General features: G+C 43.7%; 1 protein-coding gene across 13 annotated transcripts in view; it reads left to right on the top strand.

The window, feature by feature from the left end:
- LOC106032159 (SRY-box transcription factor 2) overlaps positions 1–26,658 on the top strand; it is a 275,642-nt gene that overhangs the window by 220,026 nt on the left and 28,958 nt on the right. For all 13 annotated transcript variants that reach the window (XR_010833517.1, XR_007161729.2, XR_010833516.1 and 10 more), the window contains one exon: positions 21,123–21,399. Coding sequence is in view for 1 of the 13 variants with exons in the window: in XM_067002290.1 (XP_066858391.1) it covers positions 21,123–21,399 (277 nt within the window). In the remaining 12 variants the exon portion in view is untranslated. The remainder of the gene's footprint in view (positions 1–21,122; positions 21,400–26,658) is intronic.

Below are 26,658 nucleotides of genomic sequence, written 5' to 3'. Positions count from 1 at the left end.
GCATCAGTGCCACTGAAACCCTGCCTGCACTTTCAAAGTCATGACCCAGCCTGCACTGAGTGCAGTAACTGATACCAATAACTGATACTGGTTGTAACACACTTACAGGAAAAACATACTGCATACCAGTCCTGCAGTGAAGGACTTCTGGTCACTGACGCAGTGAGGAATACTTAAAATGTATTTACAAGAAAGAGAGAAAATAAGTCTTAAATTTCAGGGGGATGCTTTCACGCTACCAGCTCTGCTCCTTGTTCCTCACCTCTCCCCTGACCTACTGCCATGTCTGCCTATGTAGGGCTTTGAATGCACAGAGAATAGGCAGCATGCGGTCCTGGAGCTATAGGCACTCTTGAAAACATCCAGCTTGCACCACCTGCAATTCAGAAGCCTAATTGTAATCTTTGAAAGTCTCCTTATAGTTTTGCTGTATTTAAGAATTACAGGACATGTCCTCAGCTGGTATTAATTGATATAATTCCAATAATGTTCTTGTTAGGACAGAAGTTTCCACTAATGAACATCCGGCATTGTATCTCTATGGGCATTCAGATGTGGTAATCAGACCAGCCAGCCTCTAAGAGTAAAGCGGAGCCTTGTCAGGGGGCCTCCACTTTAAAACTTTGCTTCTTAGTGTGTCAATGCTTGATTTTATTATTCTAAGGGCATTTTGATAACCCCTCTGTGGCTGGGTCTTCATGGTGCGAAGGTCTGACTAAATAATGAGGGTACTTTCTCTTTTATCTTTAGAGGGAGGATTTCCTTATTACTGCCGATAATATGGGTCAGATTTTCAAAGGTGTTTTAACTTCACCTCTGTGTTTGTACTGCATAAACACTTGCAATTGCTTTTGTATCCAGTCACTCCTACAGATGAGCATTTACCATTAGTTTGATATGCAAGTGATACTTGTGCATGTATTCTTCTGTCTTATTTCTATAGATAAATATACACAGGCACAAGCGAGTGTCATGCTTTTATATGGCATTTTGAAATATTCAGTATTAAATGGACTGGACAGTAACGCTATTTGCATTCTCAAGATATACAATGGGCTTGTTTTGCACCTGGGGGGGGAGAAGATTGTGAACATTTTCCTATGATTTTGTACTCTGTCTCAGGTAACAAGAGGGCATGAAGGGTCCATGATCATATGTGAATTTCCTGATAAAGGAAATGCCTCTCTATATCCTAATGCTATCTGTGATACTGCATAGTGATCTTTCCTTTTTATGAAACACAGATTAGTCACATTAAAAGGAATTTTAACTTTCACAAAACCACTATAGCTCTGCTCCTTAGACAATAAAAAAGGCATGCGGAAGCAGTTATTTATCTTCTGTTGAAAGGAAAATGCATGCAGATAGGGTGTCATCAACAAAAAAGTGCATTTTATGTTCCAGAGTTCAATTCTACTCATGGAGCCTTAGCCATTTAACACCATGACTTCTGACTCCTCTCTGCCTTAGAACTGGAAGCCAGTGATAGAAATGTGCTGTTGTATCATAGTAGCAGCTCTGCTATGTTTTCAGTTTACTCTGGGGTGGTATAATAGAGTCCCCTGATAGTATGCTTAGAAGCAAATCAACTGCTGAAGTGAATGACAGTAGCGTTGTTGACATCCAGTATACGTTAGAAGTCAGCACAAGTATCATGTTGGTGCATGTCTAGTGGACGTCCAGGACCACTCAAGAGGTTAAGGACGTTGTTCATCAACTGGGAACGCATCTTGAGAAATGTAAAGCCAATGGAATTAGAAAGAAAGGGCAAAACACCATATGATTTCTCTGTTTAAGTGCCATATGGCATCTCTTTAAAATGTATAGTACTAGGGAAAAAGGAGATTAGTGGAAAATGTAAGAGCTGCTTCATAGGGCCCTAAGGACCAGCAGTTCAAAATGCTATAGTGTCCAGACAGCGGCGCCTGCATCTTAAGGAATAAATGATGTTAAGCTAGAGAAAATGATTCATGCAGTACTTCTTGTTAGCCTGACACACGTGCCAGAGTGGAATGATCAGCACAACACTGTTTCATGATTGCTACATGTGTATGCTGTACTGTACAACCATGGCTGTCGTACAGCTGTATGACTGCTGAGTTAGGGCGAGTGCATGTCGTCTGCAGCTGAGGTGACAAATCGTAGTATCACTTTAGTGCCTTGCTACAAAGAGAGGTTGCTGAGATCAATTACTGTTTTCTTCAACTGCCTCAAACTAAATTTTAGCTATTATACGTACATGTTATTGCTTTACACCTTCAGGTTAGTTTGGTGGGATTTTATTTGTAATGAGAGTAATTGCTGGTCCATACCCTTCAGCACTGTCTCATTTTGTGCCTTTACTGCTCCGGGCAGACAACAGTTGTATGTGATTAGGTTTTGATCTGGTCTGAGCAAAAAAAAAATAGAGCGAGATAGATATATGTATGTATATATTAATATATATATTCATATTTTCAATTATATATTTATATGTTGGTTTTCATTTGGATCAGCTGAACTGATTCAACTGAACATGCAGCTACATGAACATAAAACCACAAAAAGTAGGTCCTGATGTTAAAGTGTATTTCCAAACCTACAATTTTGAGAAAAGGAATCTAGCAGAAAACCCTTGCTTAATTTCCACAGAGATTGATTGGTTTTCAAAAACAGGTGGAAAATCATTGACTGGTCTGGATTTTTCAAGTATCTCTAAATATTATATTATGAATTTTCTTGCAGTATCAAACTAGTTGTTTCTTCATTTAGCACATGCAAAATTTTAAAGCTCTATTTATTAAATATGAATATATGTATGAGAAAACTAAAAAATATTCAAAAACCAAAATACAATTAAACATTTGAAGTAGTTGAAATAGCTATTCTTTGCTGTTTGTGGACCTGATTCTGCATCCTTTATGCTAATTTGCAACTGATTCCCATGAAGGAAAAGAACTCAAAAAGGGATCTTTGAATTAGTCCCTTTAGCTGTAAAATTTCAGGTATGAGATAAAAACCCATGGAGTGCTGTACAGCATTAACTGAAGAGATGAAATTGTTTCATCAAACTGAAGCCCGTAAAAGCTATTCATTCCCCACTTTTTGTGCACATGTAAGTCCCAGTAATGTCAATGAGAGCAGCTTGCATGCTTAAAGCAAAAATCAACCCAAAGGCAACAAATTATAATGAAAAAAAAAATGCCTAGGAACAAAAATTTTCCAGCTTGAATTAAAAATCCATCAGCTCCACCACATATGCTTGACTCAAACAATATTTTGTTGGCTGTAAATTGTTTGCAGTAGGGATGCTATATTTTTAGAGGAAACAATCCAGAAAAGCTTTCCACCAAACTCATGATAATTTGATTGCAAAGTCCATATTTGGAGCGTATTAGCATATTCACTTGTGTGTACAAATATATAAACTGTCATCTCCCAAGCAGTGAGAAGAAAATTGACAGAGGAGGTTCAGATGGGGGAGAAGGGAAGGAGTTGCCAATAAGGCCGAAGGCTTGCCAAAATTCTGTAAGTGAAGGAAACGAAACAAAACGCAGAGAATAGACGAGGAGAATGAGTGGCTAATTACTGTACATCCCACTCAGCTAAAAATGAAACATACAGGCACGAGACATCAGAGAGGCACATATTGCATAGGCACATCCTGACAGCAATGACAAAACAGTGTAATCACAAACAGAAAACTAGGAACCTTTCCCTCTTTGTTGGCAGCATTGGATTGAATGTATTCTAGCAGAGAGGCTGTTATTCCCTTGTCACTGCCGGTCCCTTTTCTTTCCCATGCAGAGTGGGAAGATGTTCCCCCCTGTGCTAGCTTGGAAATGTCTCTGGGAGAACCAGGACTCTGAGCTAGCAGGTTCCTTGTGCCTGATGCATGCAGGGCCCAATTTACTTCCTATCAAATCCAGCGCTTTTCCTCGTCCTTGACTCAGGTGGCAGGTATGTTGTGGGCTCACAACAGGACATGTGTAGGTCAAGTCTTAATACAAGACACTAGTTAGAAATTTGGGATAGCTGAGAGATCCCAACTTTTGGCATGATTTACTTCATAATTGTGAGCAGGTGTTACCTCTTGGTATTTAAGATGTAGCCTTTTTTTTTAATCATTAGAGAACCCTGTATGAAAGGCATAATGTATGGGCTTGTGGCTTTTCCAAGATTTAGCTGATAATCACCATACATCCCTGTAATTCACCAAGCAGACTGATACATTACTTCACGTTGCAGTGGTTTTGTACTGGTCACTGTATTGTTTTAAACCAAATATATGCAAATTAAAGTATTCTGAAAGATGTGACTGTAACTCAAAGCTGAGGAATCTGAACACTGCAGGAAAGGACTGAAGTGCTTCTGTTTGCGCTCATCTTCTCAGCTGGGCACCTGGCTCTGAGTCACCGAGGTGCACAAACTGGAGTAGTCTCTCCGTATGAGGCTTTATTATCACTTTTGACTATATAGTGTTTACGGTCATATGACTTGTCCATATATACCAAATAATTCGTGGGGGAAGTTGAAAGCAGTGTAGGTTTGGTGAAGAAAGGCGAAGAAGGAATAGCGTTGTATTTCCCAACAAACTTAAAAGGAGTACATGCTGCCAACTGCACTGAAAGGAATTACAGCTGGAAGCAATTAGCTAGATAGTTAGATATATACTGTCTGATGAGATTTGCAAGCCTCATTTCAAATTGCTCCAGGCTCTGCCTGGGCCTCAGACTCTCTGCTACAAGTGGACCAGCTCCTTGCTTTGTGGTAGATACAGAAGGGAACAGTAGATCTCCAAGGACAGACATGCAGCCTCACACAAGTTGATCCCAGCAGCAGTTAGTTTGCATTAGCACAGCAAATGAACCAAGCTAATGAAGGTACTTCATTAGGGACCTCTGCCTTCTGTTTACATGCCCTGAAAGTGATGTGAGAGTGACTATGAAGTGAGTGCAAAATTAATTTAATATAATTGAATTTAATTGTAATTTTTAAATTACATTTTTAACACTGGCTTTGAGTTCTGCATTCCATGGTAATTCTAGGCTGAGAAACCTGTTGCAGTGATAAATCATCTCCAGAGTTGCAATGGAGATACTATCACAACTCCATCTCTGTTATGGAGAAGGGTATGAAATTGCAGTGAGCAGCTGTTAGGCTGTACTGGGTGAATAATCTGCAATTCAGGATTATTTAGTGAAAATAAATTTGTGAATAATGTTTTCTTTCATCTTCAGTTGGCTACAGTAATGCTCTGCTGTTACTTAATTATGCCTTAATCACCTCCCATGCGTGCTGTGATGCAGCATGTTCAAGCACGACTGCTGAGAAAACTATTGCAGCATCAGCTGCTGCTGACAACCTTAGATCTGTCTTCTGAATGCTCTACAGAATATAGGCTATCACAAAATCAGACAGAAGTTCTTAGTCCTTATGTCCATGTAGCTCAGTCATCTGAACCCCAGATAACTGAAAAGAAACCCCCTTGAAACTCTAGGAAAATGTTGAGAATTAATAATCGCAAAGACCATGGAAACCTCCCATGAGAAGAAAAAAGTTAAACTGTACAAAAGGCACCTTTCAGAGTGTTAGCTTGTCATTATGGAGGAAATTCTAAGGATCTCAGTTGATAGCACTCACCATTTCAAATTAAAAGATAAATTATTTTAATAACAAGGATAGTATGAACAAATAGAAGTGCAGAAATTTGGGTTATACTGTATGTAGCAAAGTTTCTTTAAAATTATTGGACAGCCACACAACAAAGAAGTGTTATTTTATATTTATGCTCAGACATGCATTTTGTTTGCCCTGAAGATCAAAAATAAATATGACAAGTGTACAGCTGTATTTCCTTCTTATTAAATTCCTACTTTTTCTAAACTAAGGGAAAAAAGCTCTAATGAAGCAATGTTTTAACTTGGGAGCTTCAGAACGAAGATAGAAGTTTGTTTCAAATTTTACATATTAAGCATGAATAATTTTTCATCTTGATAAGCTTACAAAGGACAGAGTTGTGCATAAAAATAAGGTCTTAACAACATATGAATTTCTCTCTCAAAAAAAAAAAAAAAACAGGAGTATTAACAGTATCGTTTTGACTGATTTGAATATAAATCTTTGGGAAAAAATAAGCCTGGAAATAATGCAATGCCAAACCTGATCCCTTGGCTGTATATAGCTTTGTTTGGCTTTTGAGCAGACATGGGATTGAGGAAAGAGTGCGGGACCTGTATGTAAGGCTGCCCAGAGGTTCTGCAAGGCTGTAAGATTCCAGACGTTTTCCCTGGCAAGCAGCTGCTGCTGGAGTAGCGTGACTCAGCCAACTCTTACTGCTTTTAATTGCTGCTGACTGGTATGGGAGGGGGGATAATGGAGTTTTCAGTGTGCTGCCTGCACTACCTCACAATCCTTGTGTGAAAAGGGGATCTTCACAGTGCCAGCCCCACTAGCTTTCTGTAGTCTGTACCAAAAGATCTACTAAATTACTGCAGTATATGCACAACTTCTGTTGAGTGAGTGATAGTAGCTAGAGAAAACAATCAAATTAGTTGGTAAGCAGCATATAGCAAGAAAGCACCCTTCTAATTTAGTTCTTTTCTCTTGCAGGCACCTTATATTTTATCATTCAAAAAAAAAGCGGGGGGGAAGGCATTGTGTTCAGATAAAATCAAGGAAGGTCTGAACCATAGGATGTGTTACTGCAGTGCTGGTCTGCAGATGATACTCCCTGACCCTCAGTAGACTTAACAGCTTAATGCTAAATGCCATATAAGCAGGTATTCTGGGTGAGAGATGGTTTTGTCTGGCTGGTTCAGAGCAAGACCAAAGCAGACACAGAGTTGTCCACACCCGTCAGTATACACATCACAGCAAGGGAAGGGTGCACTCCATGCACTTTTAATCCTCCAGTGTGTCTTTTTCCAAGGAGAGGAGAATTCTCCTTTGGGGGAAATAGTTGTGTGACATGATCTGTACAGCAATAAACTTAACAAAAGCAAGATTTATTAGAAAAAGTAACAAACTCAGTGGGGCAGGGATAGAGACAAAGTAAAGCCAGTTTATTCAGAATAAAAGTAATCTCACAGGGATTTGCTTTACTTTAACTAAATTTGCTCTAAATTTGTTTTCACTCTGTTACTTAATTTGACTTATATTATCCAAATGTCTCTAGATAGACATGGCCAACTTTGTATGAGGAAAATGTGAAAAAAGGGCCCTACTGTTGTTTTACAGCTGACAGATTGTTCTTGCTTCAGAATCCTTTATGTTCCAGCAGGTGTTGGCAGGAGGAAGGCTGGCTCACAGGCTGAAATGTAATATTAAGAGGAAAAAGGCACAGAAATTTCTGGGGAAAGACTTGAGAAAATGTTGCTAATATCAGCGAGTGCTTTTGCTGTTCCAACCACATACAGACTTGTGGGTTTTTTTCAATGTCAAATATCTATCCTAAGCTTTATAAAGTACTTATCTATGATAAAGTATAAATCCTGCAACATCATCTCTTCTCAAAACCCAAATGAAGGTACGAATAACGAGCCACAAATAAAAGTGAATTCCAAGCCAGACACACCTTTAGCCAGAAATGAAAGCCATTCTCCTCCTCTGTTCCCTGAACCAAAGATGAATAATGTCATATACCCAATCTTTGGGTTCAACAATCTTTGAGTAGTTTGGAACAAGGATCTGAGAATTTGCACTACAGCTCCGGCAGTACGCTGTGCCCTAGGCAATGGGCTTTCAGCGATGTGCTCACAGTTAAGGCTATTCAGGCCACTGATGGAAACATTAGGTTCTCTGTCAAGTCCAGTGGAAGCTGTTCGGTCTAACAGCTAAATGAAATTTGGCAGTTCCTCTTTTAAACTTTTGATAGAGAAAACAAGAAGGAAGAGGTAGCTTCCATAGCTGGATGTTATGGTTACGTGCAGTATCATTGCATGCAGATATTGAGGATTCTATTGCATATTTCTTTATTCTGATTTAGTACAGGCAGACAAACCATTCCTTACCAATGGCAAGTGAACCATGTTTAAATTATTTTTGGGTAGCAAGTAACTACACCCTGTGAAGCTCATCCTGCAAAGAAAACCGTTCTATTAAAAAAGAAAATAAATCAGAATCCTCTCGTGTAGAAAAAGCAGAGTGCAAGATGGTTGAGCTGTTCCACTTGTTTGTGTGGCAGACATACAGCCCCAATGATGTCGTGACTCTATGACAAAAGCAGTACAGAATAAAGAGAAGGAACAATTTGCAAGAGTTTTTCTAACCAGTGAGAAATAACTGGATTCTCCCAGACCTGACCAAGAAGTGTTTGCTTGGTCCAAGAAAATAGCGCTTGATAACTTGCAACCCTATTTCTGATGTACACTCACCAGGGGAAAGAAGGAAGAAAAAGTTGAAGTCTTGGGCAGTGCCTCTTCTGAATGATCAGCTTTTGTAGTCGCAGGAAGGGGATTCTCGATTTCTGACTGACACCTGCAATCTCAGCATTCTCCTGTGATGTCTGAAGTGCAGGATAATAACAGCAGTAATTTAAAACATGTTTTTCCACTAGCAGCAGGACTAATGAAGTCTAGTTTCCTACAAATGTTTATTCCACATCCTGAAACCCACCAACCTAGCGCAACAGTCTCAAATTCTCCTTTCTTACTGTCATGGCTTACCTCAATCTCTCCAGTTTCCATTAAAAAATCCTTCTAACAACACTGGGGACAAGGGGAAGTGCACGCTGTTTCTTTTTCTTGAGCCAGGGTTGTGCTGAGTGGGCACATGGTAGCTTGGCTAGTGGGCAGCCACCCAGACTAGGTTGCTGTTTCCTTGCGTTCTGGTCTTTCCTACACTGGAAATGTTGCTTTTGGTTCCTTTCTCTTTGCAGTTCCTGATTTTTACAGAATTTATCTCTAAGACTATGTACCCCTCTGTCAAATTTGATTTAAATTGGCCAATAGGTTCAAAAGTTAACTTCAGATTTCTGGATAATGGGTAAATATGACAAAGAAGTAGCCCTTTACGCTCCTGACTCTCTTCTCTATACCTCCCTATAATTCTTTATAATTGACTTTTACTGCTGGAGAAGGACACAGGGTTGGACACAGCTGTAGCGCAACTATTCTTGTGATTTCACACTTCATGTAGTTGGGTCTTGAAAGCGTGCCATGTGAATCTGCAACTGCATGTCCTAAAATCTGTGAAGTTCTTAACTTTTTCTGAAGTCCTTGGAAGGCACTTGAAACGCCTGATTACAGTCCTGAAACTTCTAACTTTACTTACGTATATTAGAAATAAATTGTTACTCATTCTCCCCAGTAAAGATCTCCCATTTGGGGGGTATTTTAAAGTGGGAAGGGCACGTAATTTAGCTCAAATGAGGGTTTGTGTGGTTTTGAGCATGGAAGTGCCTGACCTTTTGCAATCTGCTGTGAGTGTGCATGCATCATTGTTTGTAATTTGGCTTTTTAAGGATGTAATGTTTTGTATCAAACGTGTTCTTTGAGAAAAGTAATATAAGTTAATTTGCAACAAGCATCCTGAAAAAAAATAATTCCAAAAAAAAAAGAAAAGAAAAGAAAAAGTAAAACTTTTACATTCTTAGTAGGACTTAATTTAGTCATTCTGAAATGTAGAATAACTACTTCATCTATTAAACTGTATAGTCTCGGTTATCATCCACTGAAGTACATCTTTTTCCGGAGTTGTAATGGAAATATAATGAATGGCAAAAAAATTGAGTGGAAGGAAAAGAAAATTATGCTAGCTCCTCTGAAATTGAACATTTTAATGGCAATGGGATGGGGAGGAGATGTATGTTGCAAAGGACTTTTCACTTGGATTATAATTTTTTTCCATAATTGGAACATCCTAAATGATATTATGACATTTAGTATGCAAGATTAGATTATTAGCATGAGTAAATGTAGAAAAAGGACACAAAAAGACAAATTTCAAGCATTTGGCTCTGGGAGAGCAGTAATAGCAATATGAATTGACTCACCAAGGCTCCAGTCCAGCAGTTACTGATGTGCTTAAGTTCACATAAGTGAATTTTTCCTGTGGAACTATTTAAAAACCTAAGGCTGAACAGGATCCTAGGGTCTTATAATACTGGGGCTAAATTAGTCTTCTACAGAAGAATTCTGGTTTTCTAATTTAGCTTAGGTCACTACCTGAATAGTGTTATTGTAACATTTTAAAAGAATCTCAATGACTTAAAAAATATTAATAATAATAAAAACAACAGCACAGTTCCCTTTTGCTTCTCCCAGTGATAAAAAGTGTCCTGGACACCGTCACTGCACACTCAGCAGCAGTGAGGGCCACATTGTATACGTGCATTACAGATAGTGAACAAAATCAAAGGTACAGAAATCATATCACTGTCATTTGATGATCAGCCAGCATCATTTCAATCTTATCCAGATATAACATTTAGAAGATTAAGTCAGTTACTTGAGAGTTGGAGGCTCATAAGTATGAATATAATGAAGAGCCTAAGATGCTTTGATTTCCCAGTGCCTTTTGGGGTCTGGACCATAAAGTTGTCTATCATCAGCATATTTAAAAATAGCATATAACATACCTCTCCACTAACTACATTATTATCCCTAACTGCCCACTGCATAAAAAAGACAAGATAGATCTACACAGGACTCGCCATGGAAACACTGATGCCGGGCGGAAAAGCCAGTCAGGATCAGCACTGTCCACTCTACACAAGTACAGAAACTTTCCAGAGTATTTTATGAGAAAATATTTGTGGGTGTGAGAATTATATGCACAAGTGTCCGATCGTCAGCCCCTGACAGGGTGAATGTTGCCATTAACTAATTAGCAACAGAATTTGCATAGCCTGCAACTCTCAAACATTTCTATGAATAAATTGATGGTCATCCAAATACTTGTAAATGAATTAATTAGGAGAGATGATAGGATTCTACAGATATCCAAATGAAACTAACCATTTCTAGTAATTAAAACATTTTACCCATATGATTATTCACCTATTTCTACTAGCAAGGTTATTTTTGTCTAGTTCAGTGGAAATATCATGACCTGTTACTGTATTGTATATTTTCTGGGTTTTTTTTTGTTTGTTTGTTGGTTGGGTTTTTTTTGTATTTTATCCCTTGACTGTACTGCACTATCCAAGGTATAAAATAATTAATGCATTAGCTTGTTAGTGATTAGCTTCTTAGCCAGAACTTGTGAAAATTTAGAGCATTTAAAATTCTCCAGCTGGCTGCTACTGCCTATTTTGACTGCTACAAAATTCACGCATACCCACAACATATTTCTCTTGTCCTTTGGTAATTAACAGGCTAGAAGTGCCAAAAAAAAAAAAAAAATCCCTGTTGCCCTGACACTATTAGAGCAGGAACTGTGAGCCTCTAAAAAGTATGAAATACCTTATTCTATGTTTAGAGCTGATTGTATTAGTTGGTGGTTGTGGCCTTGAAGTATTTTGATTTTATCTTAGAAAACAGGGCTGATCTGGATGAATTCCAGCTGAAGCTACAGGAATTGAAGAATTAAGCTACAGAACATAATGAAATGATTCAGTCCCATACAATCTGATGAGCATCACTGTGTGTAATGGGGTGTGTGTGTGTGGTTGCATCTGAAGCTGGTTGTATACCATTGATTACAAAAGTACCTTTTACACATAGTGTAAGATAATTACTTTGTATGAAAAGCAGACTATTTTAAAGCATTTATTTTAATAAATACATTTAGCACTAGTTTTCTGTATGTGGGTATATTGTTAGTGGGTACTATTCAAGGCTAAAGCCCTTACCTTTGTGCTGATGTTGAAAACTATCAATTATAAAACACCTAACAATGTTCCACCAATGAGCGTGCTCTGCTAGCGGCACGTTCCTATTCCTCTCTTTAAAAGACAGATATTGCTGCGTGCAGGAGTGCCGAGACTGGGGTACCATTGTTAGGGCTGATTAAGGGGAGGAGGAACTGTTCAAATTTTAGGGTTCTTTTCTTATCAGACATCTATTGAACTGAATAGCATTTTGTTTTATATCACACTTTTTATGGCCTAGGTATCTCAGAGCTCTTTACAAAACAATCTGTTTCAACAATAAATGTTACTAGTATAGTGAATGTGTAGGCATCTATTATGTGATCTGCAATAGCTCACGTACTCTTTGGCATTTGAACAATACATTTAGGTAGTAGGGTGATGAGAATAGGTAAGACAGTTTTATTTGCAAGTGTTAAAATAAATGTTTAAGAATCTTAGCATTGAAACCAAAAGTAGGAGGAAAATATTTATCCTGTAGCTTATAATTTGGTATAAATCTATTTCACATCCACCTGGATGCAGAGTTGTGATAGGCGAGAAAAAACAGAGCAGTAATTGCTCATTGGAGGTATGGGATCTTGAAAGAAGTAGTCCCAACCTACATCTTGAGCAGTCTACAAACATCTCCCAAGTGGCTTAGGACCACAGTAGGAATGGTCCTGTCACTGAATTGTCGTTGCTGGAGCGCTGGACCCCAGACTGCATGGAGTAGGTTTACAACTCCAGCTAATGTTGACTGTGTGTGAAGAGAAATTAGAAGGGAGCATGTAATGAATGTTAAAGAAGCAGTAAGAGGAAGGAAAAAAATAATAATAATAAGAAGACCATAACATTTCTAGGCGTTCCTTTCCAAAAATGTTAGATCAGTCTCAACCGGTATGGGCTCACAGTTGCCCTCTATGTCCTTGGTAAAATTACTAGATTGCTAGCAGAGGTTACAGAAAAAAAAAAAAAGAAAAAAAAAAAAAGTCTGCAGCTTAGCTACAGCAAATCACACACTAGCAGAGTGGAAACTAGGGTAGAATTGGTAAAATCCTGTACTGACCCCAACTGTATAGATTGTCCTGAATGTAGTCTTTCTTACAGCTACACCTATGTCATGCTATAGCTATGTGGATGCTTTTCTCTGACTGTGCACCCCAGATGCATTTTCTCTTTCTTTTCTCCTGTAGTCAAGGTCTCTCTCTCTTCTTTCTCAACCTCCATCTGCTCTCATCTCCTTTTAAACTCTTCTCTGGCCCCCCTCGTTCAACCTGGACAACACCATACCTCTTTTCAAAGCCTTTATTTTAAGAAGAAAATAAAATACATGAAATCTGAATGACTTCAAAACCATATTCTGGTGCTTTCTCTTGCTTCTCAGTCCACTATTGTTGTTCAGACAGTGTATAGAGCACTATATCAAGTAATTGGGTATTATCTTCTGGACTGTAGTTCAGGCACTAAAAATAGCGTATTAGTGACCACTTTGTTCCATATGCCTCCTCTTTATGAAAGGAGCGAGCGGCACTTCTTTCAGGCTTTCCATGTTGGAATGTTAACTTCTAGCAGAGGTGCTGTTCTTTTTGTGGTGAAAGCAAAATACGTATGAACTGGATGTGATTGTTGCTTCCATATAATGTTGTAAAACTCATTGCCACATGATTATTTTCTGTCACTAGGCTCATACTTGCAAGTTCAGACTGACATGGTCTCCACTGCTGTTGTTTGACAGCATTGCTTTGTTGTTCTACTGTTCTTTATCCTGTGCTCCAAAAGACTGGGCAGTGCACGTCTCTCATTAAGACAACCACCAAGTGGGCCACTGTTTCCAAAGGTAGCTGATTTTGGTTTTCAGCTAGCAACATCTCACAGGAGTCTGAATATCACAAATGATAACCAACTGCCTTCCACAAATCATGCTCAGATAAAGTGTATCACCTGGGCCTCCAGGGATTAGGAACCCAAAATACCTGGTCACTTTTTGAAATCTCTGTGTTGTCCACAATCAGGTAGGTGATCTTCAGGAGGGGGCAGTGGTTTCTATCTCTTGCTGTGAAAAGGGAACAAATGTCGTCCTGATGAGATGGCTTGAAGGCCTGTTTGTCTCTTCCAGTCTACATCTTTCCATTCAGTTACTGGGGGACCCCTGGAACATGCTTCTATTCCTGAAAGCCCTGCCGCTTAGTACCCCACTCCCTTCTTCAGCATCCAGTCAGGTCCAGCTTCTGTGCATCACTGCAAGGTGATCTCTTTTTCTTACTGCAGATGTTGAGGAGGATGACCAACTGACAGTAAAATTGCTTGGTACTGATGAGCCCTTGGCTTTGTTATTGTGGTAAAACATACATCATTTGACAGCTGCATGTGCATGGAAAAAAACATGGATGATTAACGGTTTCCTGTCTTTTCTTGCTACTGATCTTCTTTGCTATGACAGATGAGACTCAGATGTCTTTTTTTTTTTTTTTTAAGAGAGAGAGAGAGAAAGGGAGAATATTTAAACTTGTTCTCACCTAAGTCTTTTATGTTATCCTAAGGACCTTATTTGTAGTAGAGATTTTTTTTTTCTGAATTTCAGCTCTCCTAAAATGATCAGCTCTGTCATTCAGCTTTGAAAGGGAATGTATATTTTTCCCTTCCTGGATTTTTTTTTCCAAAAGGGTCTAATGCTAATTTTACTTATTCAGAAATTAAAATAGCAAACAGTTTATATGAGGTGTTGATAATTACCTATATTACTCTAATGCTGTGACAGATGTTGGCAAAAAGAAGCAGAAAATGCCTACAGCTGTGCACTCCATGACATCCAGTTTATACTCAGACAGAAGGCTAACAGATGTTCTGAACTGTCACTTTGCCTAAATGTTTTTAAAGTGTAAGGACCTGCTTTATAATTCACTAGGGCCTCGTTTGGTTTCATAGAGGTCCTCAGAATTCCCATCTGTGACAATTAATGTTGAAGACTTATAAATCAACCCCTGTCCTTATAAGCCCTCTGCAAATAGATATTGTGTAACTGTATACTCCTGAGACTTCTGTTTTTTGTAACCTAGTTGTGAATTTCCACAACTTGTATATAATGTAACTCTTGTTTTGAGCAGAAAGAGAACAGACACGAGTACAGCTAGAGCAACAAAGATCGCTGATGTATGTTTGACTGACTTCAGAATACCTATGTTAAAATAGTCTTTATTCTTTTCCCAGATGCTATGGTCATTTCTAAGTTGACTTTAAAATGTAACAACTTCCAACTTACTTGTTTTCCCAAAGGAAAATATGAATCTTGGTGGTATTAAAATATAGCACTTAAACAAGCATGTTCAGCTGCTAGAGATATTCCTATTTCTGGAGAATATTCTTATTCAAAAATAGTGAGATTATATAAGGGAGACTTTAAAATATGATTCAAGCTTTATGTATTAAATTATTTCAAAATGGAGATGTTATAAGAGTGACATGTACGTAGTGTGTGCATGTAAAAATCTGAGATTTAAAATAGTCTTCAGTCTTTAAGCTCCACCCAAGTTTTCCAGCATACCTTTAGATAAGCAAAAAATGTCTCTGCTATAAAGCAACTTAACACATTATTGATAGTTGCCATTTCTTTTTAAAAGCTGGATTCCTGTTGTACAGTAGTTTAATGGTTTAAACATTGTGCTAACATAATCAGTGTTTGGCCTCTTCTGTTCCCCAATCCTGTATAGAAGCAGAACTCCGAATTGTACATCTTTCTGGGTTTGTTTCTAAATTACTCCCCACACTTAATTACGAGGATGAGAGGGATGCCTTATTCCTCTTTGTTATAGGCTAAGCTCTCAGTAATCCCAAACAAAAGAGCCAGTTCTGGAAGATATAGGATTTGCTAGCAGGATTATGGTCTCATAGATAATGATGTGCAGTCAGCAGAAGCGAAGCTTTATTTTAATTCAAATAAGCTAGTAAACAAACCACTGACAAGTCTGCTGGTGAGAGTAACTGGCTTCTGTTGCCACATTGGCAGCTAAATTATAGAAAATCTATTATACCCTGTTCACCATATGTTTAATTTAATACAGATACAAATTAAACTATCCACAGTGCCTATTAAAATAACAATACATATTTTTTAAATATATGAATGTTTTAAGATACATTCCCCTGACCTTAAGAAGGGCAATGCTGATTTGGGAGACTACAGCAAAACACATGCTATAGTCAACAGATTCTTTTCAACAACAACAGTAATTTGAAAACCTGAGAATATTAATAGTACAGTTTTGTAAAAGATAATGAGGTTAATTGGGGTGTTCTACCTTCTAAACATCCGCTTTTACGCATTTCCCTCCCCCTAGGTTCCTGGGCCTTGGATTTGATAGAAGTGGTTGATATCTAATCCGTTGTACACTTTTTAATTCCGTGCCAGATACAGTATGAGTTGTTTGCCCTTTTCCTGCTGCAAATAGATATCCCTCATTTCTGCATATCCTCATGTATTAATGTTCTTTCAAATAGCTGTAACCTGGATTTTTGACCTGTCAGGAACATTGGAGCTGCTCCTCTGTAATACTGGTGCAGGGTTTCAAGTTGTGTAAAGGGATTCCTACTTCATGACCATGTTGTTCAGATGGAGAAGTGTTGAGCACAATGTGTTGTGGTCCACTCTGGACCCTGATTGCCATCTTGAGTCCTAAAATGGCTTTTTGTAAGGGTTTCTCTAAATCTGTGTGTTTCTAAACAAGCTGAACATAAAGTCACTAAGTTTCTAAGTTACTGCAGGTAATGGGGATAGGGGCTAAAGGTCAGCAGGTGTTACTATGGTGAGGTGGTGATGATGATGGACTACCTGAAAACATACAGAAACCATAGAGAAAAAAAAATTAACCTCTCCAAATTCACCTTTCATCTTAAGTGATTGATTACAAACAAGTGCCAGGCAGAACATTGCCGGTGAAGTGCTCTCCGGACTTGCTGGGAGCCTCCAGCCAAGATGAGCTTTCTCCCTTCTAGTTCCAGGCTGCTAACAGCAACAAGAAGTGTGAATGGAAACAGAAGTTTTGAGGTGGTTTGTGGATTTCCACCTTGCTCCCCAGTAACATAATCAGGAATTAGCATTCAAAATTATGTTTCTCTCATCATTTAAGATGTAAGAATGCATTCAAGCTCCATATGTATGTGTGGAAGTATATGTGTAGAAAGGGGTCTCAGGGTTCTGTAAATGCCCGGTATTACATGCCATGTATTTGTGTCAGGCATTAGATTGTATGCTGGCATGCATGTAGTGCGTAGCAAGTGCATAGGTATGTGAAGTATTACTTACTGTGTGCGCATATATGCAAGTTGTCTGTAAATTGTTTTAAATTACTGTTGTTATTTGCCAAACTATTTTCAGAATCACTGTCTGTAATGCAGACGTAACATACCCATCAATTAATTAATTAGTTATTGCAAAGAAGTTTAACTTCTTCAAAAAATTCATCTTAGCATGTAAAAGGAGCCCAACTACAGAGAAAGTTGTAATAATAAAGGAAGGTATCAAATCCTAGAGATACTTGGGTAAATGATGACAGAATATTACTAGCACTATACTTTCTCTCCTTTTTTGAGGATAAATGCATCCTTTACCATGTGGTCATCCTTCAGTAAAGGCATATTTGGCAGTGCAGCAATCCATTGCAATTGGCAGCAAAAATATTGCGGTAAATGTTGAAGCAATAAATGAAGAGGTCTTTCACAGCAATCATGGGAAAAAAAAAGTCAAAAAATCTTCAATTTCAGGAGACGTGTGAAGTTCATACATCCATTTCTGTACAGTGAAAGGCCTGTGTGCTGTGCAGACCCACAGCTCTCCACGAGCCACTTTTGTAAAGTGAGTGCTCTTTGCTTTTAATTAACTGGAGTTTTTACTATCATGTCCCAGGACAATTAAAAAATAATAATAATAATTTTAAAAAACAGCTATCGGGGTTTCACAAATGTTCTCCTAACACTGAGAGGTGGTGGGAAGTCTCTCTTGCAAGGACTGTGTGATCTCTGTGCGGACTCCCAGCACACCAGAATCCACACCCGTGGCTTTGGGGCTAGAAAAGCCTGGAATTAGTTGAAATGGAAGCGAGCTGAGAACTTAGGGGCATCCCCCGCGCGGGCGGAGCGGGGCGCGGAGCTGCAGCTTCCCTCCGGGGCCGGGGGGGTCCCGCGGGGCTCCGGTCCCCCGCGGACAGCGGGAGGAGGGCTGGGGACCGCGGGGCGGCCGGAGGGGGGCTCCGTGTGCCACAGCCCCGGCAGCGATCGCGGAGCTGCTGGCGGGGGCGAGGAGCGCCGGCAGCAGCCTGGCTCCTGCCCTCTTGCAGGGCCAGTACTTTCCCCTGGGTGGGACCCCCCAGGTTCGGGAAGGATTTGTGCTGGGGGCACAGCTGAGGGTCCTGCACTCAGCCCCTCTACGAGAGAGCGCCTCTTGGCAAACTCCTTACGGGGCTTTTCTGGTCGGATTGCCAATGTAGAGGTGTAGGTCTCGCTCGCAGATTTGAAGGGATCTGATATTTTATCTGTACTGCTAGGTGCAGATTTTTTTTTTTTTCGCCCGAGTCTAAAATGACTTGAGAATGCCAAAATCTGGGACACTAGATTTCCCATCCCGTGGGACCGCTTTCGGGACACAGGCTTAAGTATATCGGTGCCCGTGCGTGAGCAAAACCCTCTGCGGGGCAAAGCGAAAAATGCGAGTTGAGGTGCGAGGTTTTTTTACAGCCCTTCCAACCTGTGGTTCACGCTTTTTTTTTTCTTTTTTTTTTTTTTTTTTTCTCCTCCTCTAGAAAGTCTTAGCCATTGATACAGCGCGTTAGAAAGTTGCAGCCAGCCGGTCCCACGCACTGATGATTTCGTTTCCGGTTATCTGCAAAATGAGCTTTAAGCCAATTTCGTGCTTCAGGCTAAAGAGAGGGATTCGTATTTCCCTCCTAGATGCGTGGCATTCCTGGAATCTCTTTGTCAGCTTGCTGTCGGATGCTGCTGTAATTTCCCTGGAAACTCTCCCCAAGATTTGTATACAGCGGTTAAGAACGACGTAAAATTTCTGAGCCATCGAGATGCTTTGTCTGGGGGAAAAAAAAAAAAAATCATCTTTCTTTCCTAAGTCCGTATTAAACTGTTGAGAGTCTGGTTCACATTTAACCCAAAGAACCTCTATAGGTAGCAAAAGGCGCATTTCGTACTAATCCCTTTCCTTCACTGCTGTGAGTAATAAAATACCTCCTCAGGAGGAGCGGTACTTTCTTCCCCAGTGCCACCAGTTTAGGAAAGCACTTGCACGATTTCAACTTTGGCACGGTTGGGTCTTTTATTCCACCGATTTCATTTTTCTTTTTCCCCTTTGCGTTTAGAGGCTATTGCAAAATGACCGGAGGTTGCTTGAGCCCCGCAGGTGGAGGTGAGCTCCGCCACCCTCCCCGCAGGCGGCTCTTGGAGGGAAGCCTGGCAAGGGAAGGAGCCCCCAGCCCCTGGGAGCGCAGCCCCCCTGCGCCGAGCCTGTAGGGTCGGGTGCCGGGGGCTGCCGTCGGGGGACCGGAGAGGTCGGGGGGCTCCGAGGCGCCTCGCCGAGGCTCCCCGCACCCTCCCCGCTCCGGCGGGGCGAGCCGGCTCCAAGATGTTTATCCTGAGATAGAAAATGGGTTGTTGAAAAACAAGCCATGTGCAAATAGTTTAATTTTCCGTTTTGATGCTTATCTTTGTCTCCCGAATTTCATCGGAGAGGCTTTAATTGGCGTGTGGGTAATAGTTCCTAAATAATCCCTTATTAGATGACTTCAGACGAGTTGTGAACCAATAACGTCTTAGTCCCAAAAGTGAAAGTAGAATTTGAAGGCGCGGGTCAGTTTTTGTCAAAGGGCTCATTTGAGCATCTTTTAGTTTGCTGAAAAAGCTAATTAAAGAATGTTTGAAGGTTAAAGTCATTATTCCGTGCTGTTGTCGTGCTACAAGTGAGCCGAGTTTTGTGAAAACACAAAGGGCAGAAGTCACAGAGGTGGATTACTGTCAGTCCCGGCTACAGAGGCACGGAGAACTGTGGCATTAATTCCTATAGAAAGGTAGACAAACACAGGCAGTGACTAACAACTTCCCGCAGCGCCCTATTGTCTAAGCACTTTCTTTTGCTTTGGGGCTCTCTTCCAGTTGCTACAGCCGCAACCAGATTCAACCCTAGGTACCGGGGAGACTTTCGGCCGCGCAATTCTTGACCCGCGGAGCAATTTCCAGCACAGAAATAGCTGCGGCTCCCGGTCCTTGCGCCCGGTGCACCCTTCCCTTTGAGCGGTGCTAATTTATTCATGACTCGGCAGAAAGTTAGCAACGCGCAAGAACTCTGCCGCAGCCCGGGGCACCCTGGCGGGCTCGGGGCTCGCTTCCCAGGCTGAAGCCCGGGCGCTGCGGTGAGGGGCGGCGACGCCCCCGACCTGCGGGGACGCTTCGGGCGCCGGGCACCGCGTTTGGCTGCGGCGCGCCCTGGCCGCGAGGGCTGCGCGCTGCGGGGGCGCAGGGACGCGGGGGAGCAGGGACCCGCCCGCGTTCACACGCCGGGAAATACCCGGGGCCGGTCCCGGGGGCCCTTCGCCCCGCTTTGCGCCTTTGTGTGCGTGCGTGCATGCGGGCAGCGGGCTGCGAAGCGGCGCGCACAAAGATAGGCGCAGGCACCGCACGGGAGGGTCTCCTCTGCCTCGCTTCTCCAGCGCTCCTTGCCTTCGCCTCGGAGCTGCGGTGCCCCTCTCGCTCCCAAAGTCTGGGTTTTTAGGTCTGGCTCCGACCGCAGATCTCCCCAAATTCAAAGAAACAGATGTTTGGGCCGATTAAGGCTGGGGCGCGGGGGGGAGGGGAGGAGGGAACCCTGCAGCTGCAACTCGAAGAAATATATTGATAAAATATTTCAGTAGTAATAAATACGCGGAGATCAGCTCGACCTTGCAAGGTCTTTATTTTAATTTTTCCCCCCCTATATACAAAAATCTTTATCAAACCTCTATTCTATGGCTTCAATAAACAGAACCCATTACCTCACGGCAGCTTTTGTTGGCCTGTATACAAGCGAGAACAAAATGGTTATTCAGGAGAACGCTTTCGATTTTTATTGTGTGTAGTATGCACAAAGAGCAGTGTTATTGTATTAAAAAGAACCATCTGTAGCAGAAACAATGGCATCAAATTATCTTTGAATACCCACTGCAAAAATATAAAGCTTTTTTATTATTCTTCTGCTGTACGGTGGGGGACAGAGAAGTGACTTTTTTGTTGTTGTGGGTGCATTCTTATAACACACACACACAGAATCAGCCATTTGGATTTTTTAAGCCATAAACGATTTTTTCCCCTCTTGTTCCAGGGACTGCAGTTAAAAGCTAGGGCTAGGACTTGGAGGATGTGTAGGCAAACGGAAGGAGAGCCGGGGGAAGAAAAACCGAAATGGATTCATTCTCCGTCCTGGATGGAGGAGGAGAGGAGAGGAGAAGGGGACGTGCGAGCTTCCTTCAGCTGCCTCTGTCCGGTGAAAAGTGCTCGAAGCCCCGGGGCTGCCTCGGGCTCAGGAGTCCGCGCGGACTTTCGCTGTAAGCTGCCAATCAAACTGCTAACTAGCCACCACCCTGCTCTGGCAAGGACATGTAAGTAGCTGCAGCCCAACTTTGACATTCACACTTTTTCCCCCCTCCTCCCCCGTGACCTTTAAAACGATCGAGAAACCCGGCTCCCACCTACGACCCGCCGCTCCGAGCTGGCGAGCGTGAAACTCGGGGACCGGTGCGCGCCGGGCGGCTTCGGCTTTCACCGAATTTCAGTGGCAGCCGCTTGGCGAGCGGAGCTCCGGGCAGGAGCGCTGCCTCCCCGAGCCTGCCCCTTGCCCCGGCTCTCACTGTTTCAACCGGGGCCGGGGTTACCCCGCGGGGAGAGCCGCGGAGCGGGGCCGGCACCGCGGTGCCCCCATCCTGCGCGGTGCCCCCATCCTGCGCGGTGCCCCCATCCTGCGCGGTGCCCCCATCCTGCGCGGTGCCCCCATCCTGCGCGGTGCTGATCCCGCTGCCCCCGCAAGGCTCCTGCGGCTGGGGGCGCTCCGCGGGGGCGGCTGCGGGCTGCGGGCTGCCGCCCGGCCGGGGCTCACCTGGGCGCGCAGCGGCGCGCAGCGCTGGCGCAACGCCCGCGCAACGCCCGCGCTCTGGCGCCCCCTGCCGGCTGCGCGCCGCGCAACCCGCACCCGCCCGCTCCCCGCCTCCCCAGGCTCGCCCGGGAAAAGCGGGGCGGCCGCGGACATCACCCCCCCGGCGGCTCCTGGGCTGGCAAGGGGGGGTCCGGCCCGAGGGGAGACGCGGGGCGAAGGGGCCGTGCCCGGGGAAGTTGCGAATAAATCGCGGCGTGTGACTGCCGCCGGCTAAAGCTGCCTCCTGACGCACCGCAATTTGGGCCGGGAAGATCGATTTTGACGTTTGGGCTCGTTATAATGCTATTTAAAGGGAAGCTCTTTTTAGATACAGTTAGCAAAGTTGAGGTTGGATTTTCCCCCCCTCTCTCCCCCCCTCCTCTTTTTTGGGGGGTAAGAATTTGGTAGATAAAGGTTAATCTTGGGCTGAATGATAGAGCTGTGATTGACAAGAGAAAAGGTGTTGAGGGCAGGTCGAGCTGTCTTATTTACAGCCCACTGCTTGCTATAGAGCCTTTGTTAGGACTGGAAAGCTAATTTAGTGCTGATCAAAAGCACCACAGAGTTAAAGGACTGGTAATGACTGCTAATTTCATTTCAGCCTCATACATCCCCAACTGCTGTAATTAAAGACGTGCTATTTAAATACAGGTGAAGAGTTTTTGTAGTAGGGGGAAAGTGGGTAGCCGGTTACAATTTGATTTATGCTTAATATGGTAAAAGACCGGCGGCTGCTGCCTGGTTTTAGCGGCGGGCCTTTGTGCGGCACCCCGCCTCTGCGGAGCCGGCCCCGCGGGGAAAGGGGGGCGCAGCCCGGGGCGCACGGGGAGCCGAGCCCCAGGCTGCCGGGGGTCGGTGCCGCTCCTAAGTGTTCCCATCGAACGAGCCGGCGAGCCCTGGGAGAGCCAGGGAGAGGGGAGACGGAGGGGCATGTGTCAGCCTTGAAGTGCCTCTGCGGAAGCTCGGGTCCTCATATTATTATTATTTTTAATTAAATTATTTTACCACTCCGCGCCTGGTTCGCTGGCTCCGAAGCGAGGTAATTTCACGACCGATATATAACAGTTTCTTTCTGGGGAAACATCAAAGGATAAAAGCTCTACGTTTTCGTAGTTGGTTAAAATTGATACCAAAAAAAAAAAAAAAAAAAAAAAAGAATTTAGCCTTTAATCTCTTTTTATCCCCCAAGACTGAAGATCTGTACTCGACCCCGCTAAGCTCCGGGCTCCCCCCCTTCCGGGGCCGCGGCGGGCGGCTGGCAGCTCCCCCTGTCGGCAGCGCCCGGAGCCGCCGCTGCCCGCGGAACTTGCGCGGCGCAAACCAGCGCGGGGAGCGCGGCACCGGGCGAGGAGCGGAGCCAGGCGGTGTCGCCGAGCCGCTGGGCTTTGTAAGGCAAACCCCGAAAAAAAAAAAAAAAAAAAAAAAAGAAAAGAAAAAGAAACAGCGCAGAGAGCACGGCAAGGGATGCGCCTCCTGCCCGAGCTGCTCGCTCTGAGGGCGGACGGACAGACACGGGGAAGATGCCACCGGGCTGTAGCTGCGCCCTGCTGGGGAAGGCCCTGCAGAAATTGCTGTGCCTCTTGCTCTTCGAAGAGCAGGGCTGCTGCTGCGGGACCGCTTGTGCTCTGCTGGCCGGCCGGCGTGCAAAGACCAACATGGTTCTTGGCAGCATGGGGCTGAAAATTAAAAATAAGGGTGGCCTTTTCCCCCTGCCCAGCTCCGGTGTGCCGGTGCGGCCAGGATAAATCCCAGCCTGCCGGAGGCTTGGGTTGGTGTTTGCATCCCAAGGGGTCCTAAAGGAGTCGGCACTGACAGGTGCTGCTTGTGAGCAGAGGGAACGTTTCCGTTTCGTTAGGGGAAAAAACGTCTAAAATGGCATGTGTAGAAACGCGGAGCTGTAAGTCGTCACCCCCCGCCCCCCAAAAAAAGAGCAAAATAACCCCCCCCCTTCCCCCAGTTCCTGGAAAAGGAAAGAGCCTTGTCTGGAGTGAACGCTTGGAGTGGGGTTTGTCTTCCTATTGAGATGACAGATTAAAAAGAAAGCCGGGTGATATAAATCGATTAGCCAAAATACGTGAAGTGCTGCGTTGCCACCAACTTTTGAGGTGAATTAGGTGAATTATTTCGGAGGCACCTGCACAGCTCCGAGGAGCGCTTTTAGCGGCTGTGTCCGCGCGTTGCAGTAACGCCGAACCCACTTTGTGCGTCTTGCGTGCGAGGAGAAACGCTAATGGAAACCAAATTATTTCTGCTAAATTGAGGTTATTTTATATCTCCTGTTGACAGCCTGGACGCAAGTCATAGCGCCGCAATTTTTCTATTAAATGAATCCTACGGCTGTGGGTCTCACAATAAACTTTTCACTTTAGAAATTATCCGAGCAGCGTTTTTTAAGGATTGTTTGTCGCGCTGAGTAGACTTTCCCCATTCTCTAGGTTTGATCTCCGCTTGAGACTCTTAATAAGGCAATTCTGTAGTAAGAGCGCCCAAACTAAAGACATAGCATTTTCTATAAATAATAGCAAAAGCCCTGCACAGATTTCCTGCATAACGGAATTCCCAGATCTCCTTTACTGTTTCTTTAGTTGGCATGCGTTGGTATATATAACTCCGAAATTAAGCAAAAATATACATCTGTATAGATCTGTCAAGCGAGCTATAAACAGAGATATTATATGTCAATTACTACAGGAAACGGAAAAAATACAGAACGGTTGGTACACCCGTTTTCACGTCAGAAGGCACCACACAAAACCGCAGTGACTCCTGCCGAAGCGTGAATTATTAACCCGGATCCAGGAGCAGTGCTCTTGGTGCTCCCCTCAGGAATAACAGTTGTGAGGGGGGCTATAAAGGGGCCGTAAACCCCCCTTCCCAAGGGTAGAAGCTGGCACAGAAAGTCGAGGCTCCCGAGTGACGGCTTTAACCAAAATGCGCTTTTTTTCGGGGCTGGGTTCGCAGCCCGACGGCATCCACGGGAGGAAAGCGGGGCCGTGGCCCGGCGGGGCAGACACCTGGCAGCAGGGGGGGGGGGACACAGCCCCTGGCTCCTTCTCGCTCCTTTCCACTCGGGGGAAAGGTGCATCTGCAGCTTACTTCGGTCTTTTGGAAGGAGAGATTTTTGGAAGCCGCTATTTCCCACAGCTCTCTCTCCAGGGCAGCGGAAGGGGAGACTCAAAGAAACAAACCCGAAAAGCGACCTCAAATACCAGTTTTCGGAGCGGCTTTTCCCGCTTTTTTCCTCCTTCCCCCCCTGCCCCTCCGTGGCACCTGGGTGCTGTGAGCACCCGCCTTCCGCAGCGCTGCCTGGGCACGGGGAGCCAAGGGACGGGCACCCCCGGCGCCCCCCTTCGCCCCGCTTTCCTCGGGCGGCAGCGGGGGCAGAAGTCCCGCTCCCCCGGGATGTCCAGGCAGAAAGGGCTGCGACTCCCCCTTGCCCTAGCCCCGAGGGGGCCAGGTCTTCGTGTGCCCCCAAAACTTGCCCTGTCCCCGCGGGGCGCACACACGTCCTTGGCCTATGGCCGGGCGCAGGATGCAGGATGCTGGGAGCATCCTTTGAGGCACCCCCGGCTCCCTCCCGGGCTCCCTCAGGTCATCTTTGGGTGGGGGACCGTGGATAGACACATGGGAAGCGGTGGTGGTATTATTTATAGCGCCGTCTCTCTGCTCCGATTAAGCGCCGTCTAAATATGAATTCACAGTATAGACAGCTAGTCTATAATTTGAATTAAAATCCCCACAACGAGCCCGTCACTGGAGAATTCTGAAATCACAAGCCTAAGTTGACACAATGAGCCCATGGTGTCAATAAACCATGGGCGAGATGGAGAGATTGTCACTCCAGACCATAACAGTTCTGAAAGTGTCATTACCGTCTGTCCTGTCAATGAGCTCCAAATTAAGGACTATGAGGAACAGCGAGATAAAAGTCACCGTCTTGGCTCCATTATGGGCGATCGTGTCAGTGATCTGAGGATCGCTGGAATGGGATTGCTTTTTTTCTTCTTTTTCTGTATTTTTTTTTAATGTGCTTTTCAAACCATGCCTCGGGATTCCAGGGTTTGAGGTGCGCTGGGGAGAGGAGCAACCTTGAAGCACCCCAGGCTCAGCCTCAGGCGTTCCCATTGAAAGTGCGAGAGCTTCTTTGGGAAACATTGTGAATTCAATGGAGGAGCCGGAATAATTCCATCAAAACTGCTCTGGGGCCAAAGAGGACTTCATTTGATTTGGGCGACACGTGTGATCCCATGAACAGACCCATTTTAACACCATTTTTTTTTTCTTAAGTCAATACAAAGGTGGTGAGGGGGAACGAGGGAAAGAAAATAGGAACCTCAGCTTTAGCAAAAGACGACACGTTTCTGTTTAAGATAGCACCTTCCAGGCATTAAAACTTTCAGAAAATGTCCCAGTCTCTCTCTCCTGCGAGCCTGAGAGAGTTAAGGGGACTTACTCAGGAATTGGAAACCTTCAATTCTGGATTTTCGTGCCTTTGTGGGTTTAAGCAAAGCAGTTAGCGTACTTCAGGAGGGGTTTTGTGTTTAATATACATGAGTTCATTCAACTACAATGGGAAAAGAAAACTCATTTGTTCTTATGAAACTAGGAAGGAAAGATAACTTTAAATAGACTGCCAAAAAGGATCCTGCTCAAGGGGGCTGCCTCCCCGGTAAAGGGCCTACTTCCAACTGTAATTTCACCCTGTTATGTTGTGCAGTAATTCCCGAGT

This window comes from Anser cygnoides, chromosome 9 (assembly GCF_040182565.1).
Source record: "Anser cygnoides isolate HZ-2024a breed goose chromosome 9, Taihu_goose_T2T_genome, whole genome shotgun sequence".
Taxonomy (NCBI): Eukaryota; Metazoa; Chordata; class Aves; order Anseriformes; family Anatidae; genus Anser; species Anser cygnoides.
This window is presented reverse-complemented; position numbering and strand designations above follow the sequence as displayed.